This window comes from Nylanderia fulva, unplaced genomic scaffold (assembly GCF_048542155.1).
Source record: "Nylanderia fulva isolate GAGA-0341 unplaced genomic scaffold, ASM4854215v1 Scaffold1214, whole genome shotgun sequence".
Taxonomy (NCBI): domain Eukaryota; kingdom Metazoa; phylum Arthropoda; class Insecta; order Hymenoptera; family Formicidae; genus Nylanderia; species Nylanderia fulva.
In genome coordinates this window covers 13,121-17,692 of record NW_028189426.1, presented here as the reverse complement: position 1 = coordinate 17,692, position 4,572 = coordinate 13,121, and the positions used below count along the sequence as shown (strand labels likewise).

Below are 4,572 nucleotides of genomic sequence, written 5' to 3'. Positions count from 1 at the left end.
CTATCGTATTTTATCACGGGAGTGGAAGTTTTGAAGAATACTGAACACTAGTTTTCACACATGAATACACTGATTTATTCGTATAGTAGTACAAAATTCGAGACTAAAACTTAGAATTAGAATTTAGATTTAGACTTAGAATTTAGAGTTAGAATATTATACTTAGAGTTAGAATTTTAGAATTAGAGTTAGGATTTAGAATTTGGTCTTAGAGTTAGAATTTAGGAGTGCGACTATACTGTTCGGTGTCGCGCAGAGAACTGCCAAAATTCGGGACTGCTCTGAGGTCCTTCGTTTCGGCGGCTCGGGCCTGCGGCGGCCTGGAGAGGGGGAACTCTCCGGAGTAGGGGCTCTCACCGTGGTGGGAGATCCTTAGGCGCTACGAAGCGCCACGCTTAGTTTCTAGGCGGAGTTAAACGTCATGGCCGGCTTGGCGCGCTTTTCAAATAGCGTTTAAGGAACTTGGAGTAAACGAAAAAATTTATACGGCCGGACGTGACACCTCCCCCCTTAAAATAAAAATGTTGGAATTTAATGTTCCAACATTTTGGACTTAGTTTTCTATGCGCTACGATTAGGTTCTTAACTTAACATTGATTATGTAAATATTTATTTAGTTCGCCGTAATCTTTCATTGGGGGAACACTCGTAGGGTGAGTTTTTGCACACACTTTGCCACTGTCTGATTCGTTAATCGAAGGGGTTTGTTGTGTGGGCAGGGTTAAGGGTGTTTCTTCTTCGTTCGTTGGAGGGGGTTTCTGGTGTAGCAGTTCTCGTCCGTTGTCCTGTTCTCCGTCCGCTGATCTACCAAGGTGTAGGAGAACGTTGGTCACCGAGGTCCAAATGGCTCCGAGTAGATGTAGACTCCATCCGTACACCGAGTGGAGTGCGTACCCATGGATCAGGGTGTCGATTATTAATTTTATCAACCGTACGGTAACGAAGATGCCAAGTACTCCGGCGCTGGCGGATCCGAAGCTTATAAATCCCTTCCATAGCCTGGCTCCGGTATTTTCCGCTATTCGGTCGAGAGATTTCTCGTCTAATAAATTTAGCAAGGAGAAACTGCCTGTAGGAATTTCCTGTCCCATTGCTCCCCTGGCGATTGTGTGGAGCATGGAGGGTTTTTCCACGGGGAACATGATATGGTCGCGAAGACGATCAAGATCTTCGTTCGTATAGATACCACTGGAAGCGAGTGAATCCGGGCTTACGTACTTCCATGAGGGTTTGGTTAGAGGCCTGATAGTAGGCGGTGCCACCGATTCCACGGGTTTCGGTGTTAGTCTATACCAGGTGTTGTGTATTTGGTATAGAGTTGGTAATAGTTCATTGCAATCCCTCGATGTTCCGGCTTTAGTAAGTATCTTCGATCTTGGTAAGAGGAAAAGTGACTTATTTTGATGAGTGACGGGGAGTTCGTTGTAGCACTCCTCGGTAGGTCGTAGGCGGCATTTGACAGGTATACATTTGATGAGGTGTATAACTTCACCTGCAGTTATGGCGGTATAACCTGGAGACTTCATTATTCGATGCGCCATTTCGTCAGGTGCTATGCTTGCTAGAGAAAGTGCGTTGAGGAGGATCTGCCTTTCCAGTGCACATTTTTGCTCCATAATATCCTTGTATAGTTGGGTCAGCTGGGTTTTCAGGTGTTTCTCGACGTATATAAATTTTGAATTCACATATGTGAAGATGTCGAGGTTGTCGATTCTGACCTTGGAACGGCTTTTGAATGTCCGTTCGGGCCTCGTTTCGAGGATACACAGCTTGGGATGTTCCGTTCGCCAAAGGTTGTATCCGCATACGTTGGTCTCGGTTGTCCTTGCTAATGCGAAGGTTGTATCACGCGCCGTGACTGTATAAATCGTTGGCGCTTCCTCTCGGGGAGTGCCGGGCGACAATCGATATGCTATTCCTTCGTAGAGAACATCGTATCGTCCAAAGTGACAGTTGTCAATTGGCAGGATTGTCCAGAAGGTGGAGGCGCCGTCGGCATCATTGCATTCGCCTGTCGTTACGGGACAGCGAGTGCCGGATGGAAGTATCACTTCATTGTTATTGTATCCAACGGGCAGCTCCAATTGTCGTATCGTGATTCGTACTGAGGCTTGCACGATCACGTCGTCCCATGAACCGTATGCGTCGCTGAACTGGGTGCCGCTGCATTTTCCGTCTGTCTTAACTGATCCTGCGAGTGTCATTGCTCTTAGGTTTGTTGCATTTGGCTTAATCCCAGTAATGTGCTGGTTAACTCCTAGAGATATGGTCCCTGTTTCGTGCAATTTTCGGCATGTATCTGCCGATATTTCGTGGATATACTCCTGTCTTCCGTTCTGCACCGCTGCTATATAAGAGTGCATTCCGCAGTAAAATATAGTCCGGTCTATTTCGATTTTGCATTGGTAGGCAGGAGTATGCACGAATTCACTGAGTTGGAGTAGTTGTATATAGATTTCCTCCTTCTTAGGTTCGATGCTGTTGGTTTTACACTCTTCGATATCTAAGAGGGAGAGTGTTGTGATGTTCAGGCCCCGTCCTCCACAGTCGTATCCGATTAGTCCGCTGGATAGTGGGGCCAGGAAGGTCATGCCCAGGATAATTGCGAGAGTACTCATCTTAGCGTGGTTGGTTGATTACTGGCCCGTCCTCCGTTGGGGCGTCCGAGATATATTCGTCTTCGGGGTGGGGGTCTTCAAGGGTGGGGGCTTGATGTGGTGAGGGCTTTAACTTGTCCATATGTACGGTTTTAGTCTTACTATTGCTTATAGCTAACTTAACGTTATTTCTACCTAGTATCTTTATTATCCTATAGGGACCTGTATATTGGTCTCCTAATTTCCCTTTGTTAGGTTCCTTAAGTAAATAAACGCTATCGTTAATCTTAAATTTACGCGTATTGATTTTCTTATCGTAGTATTTCTTACTTCTATTCTTAGCATTATTTAAGTTTTCGCGTGCGGCTGTTTGGGAATCGCGCAATTTGTTGAATAATGTGGTTAAATATTGTGTATAGCTTTCGTTAGTCATGCTTTCGATGTCCGGGTCGCTCGAGGGGACCCGTGTCACGTCCGGCCGTATAAATTTTTTCGTTTACTCCAAGTTCCTTAAACGCTATTTGAAAAGCGCGCCAAAGCCGGCCATGACGCTTAACTCCGCCTAGAAACTAAGCGTGGCGCTTCGTAGCGCCTAAGGATCTCCCACCACGGTGAGAGCCCCTACTCCGGAGAGTTCCCCCTCTCCAGGCCGCCGCAGGCCCGAGCCGCCGAAACGAAGGACCTCAGAGCAGTCCCGAATTTCGGCAGTTCTCTGCGCGACACCGAACAGTATAGTCGCACTCCTAAATTCTAACTCTAAGTCCAAATTCTAAATCCTAACTCTAATTCTAAAATTCTAACTCTAAGTATAATATTCTAACTCTAAATTCTAAGTCTAAATCTAAATTCTAATTCTAAGTTTTAGTCTCGAATTTTGTACTACTATACGAATAAATCAGTGTATTCATGTGTGAGAACTAGTGTTCAGTATTCTTCAAAACTTCCACTCCCGTGATAAAATACGATAGCGTTTTAAATTTGTCATACGGCGTTTGAATTCAGAATAATTCAAACTGTGTTTGGAGCGGACCACCGCTCATCACAGTCAGAATTAACATTCTCAGCATTTGCCAAAATAAGGAATTGATAGTGAGGTCCGCCGCATATCAACCCTCCTTATTTGAGTAATCATTCAGAGGATGCATCAAATTCAATATGCCTAAGACGCGACGCGCAGGAAGGAAGAATCAATACGAAAAACTAAACCCCCTTTACCCAACACCCCAAGAATATTTTTAATCTCGGAGTGGAAAATTCCCGATCCGAACGGAACATTTTTAAATTAAAAAAAAAACGAGAACCATCATGGAAGTGCATACAAAAAGTTCCAACCCGACGCCTGCCGCCGCCAAAAATCCCTAACGACCCCCCACTAAAAAGGGGAAATTCAGTTAACTAAGGAATCGCGGGGGTTTTTTTTACAAATTAAGGGCGCTTTATGTGGAGAGAAATCTAGAAAAATCTCCGACGCTTTTTTCTTTTTCCCCTGTCAGGGGAAAATATAAAAAAAAGGGGGGGGGTTTTAAAAAAGGGGGGTTGACCACCAATGGGGGGTTTTTTCCCCTCTGGAATTCAAAACCCGGGAAAAAACCCCGCAATTTTTAAACTTTTAAAAAAAATTTTTTGGGGGCCAAAAAAATAATTCGAAAAACCCCTAAACAAAGAGTCTTTTTTTTAAAAAAATTCAATTGGAACATTTTTGATTTGCCAACTTTACCGCGATAAAACCAAAAAGGGTTTTTACCAACGTTATCGACAATATACCGACAAGGTTTTTTTTACCGATTTTTCGGCTAAACCAACCCCTTCTTATAAAAAATTCCCCAAACCCTAAAACGAATACGTTTTTAAACCAAAAGGGGGGATGAGCCTAGGGGACCTACCGGGGTTTTCTGAACAATCCCGGGACGGGTTTTTCCCGGAGACTACAAAAATTTTCCCTTTAACTCCCGGGGTTTTCCCCCAAGATCTAGGC

The 4,572-nt window shown here is 44.4% G+C and overlaps 1 protein-coding gene across 1 annotated transcript; it reads right to left on the bottom strand.

The window, feature by feature from the left end:
* Nucleotides 1-495: 495 nt before the first annotated feature.
* LOC146724645 (uncharacterized) lies at nucleotides 496-1,807 on the bottom strand. Its single transcript, XM_085479536.1, has one exon. It carries the CDS (start codon nucleotides 1,614-1,616, stop codon nucleotides 588-590), a length of 1,029 nt encoding a protein of 342 aa, XP_085335662.1. The 5' UTR covers nucleotides 1,617-1,807; the 3' UTR covers nucleotides 496-587.
* Between the last annotated feature and the right edge of the window lie 2,765 nt (nucleotides 1,808-4,572).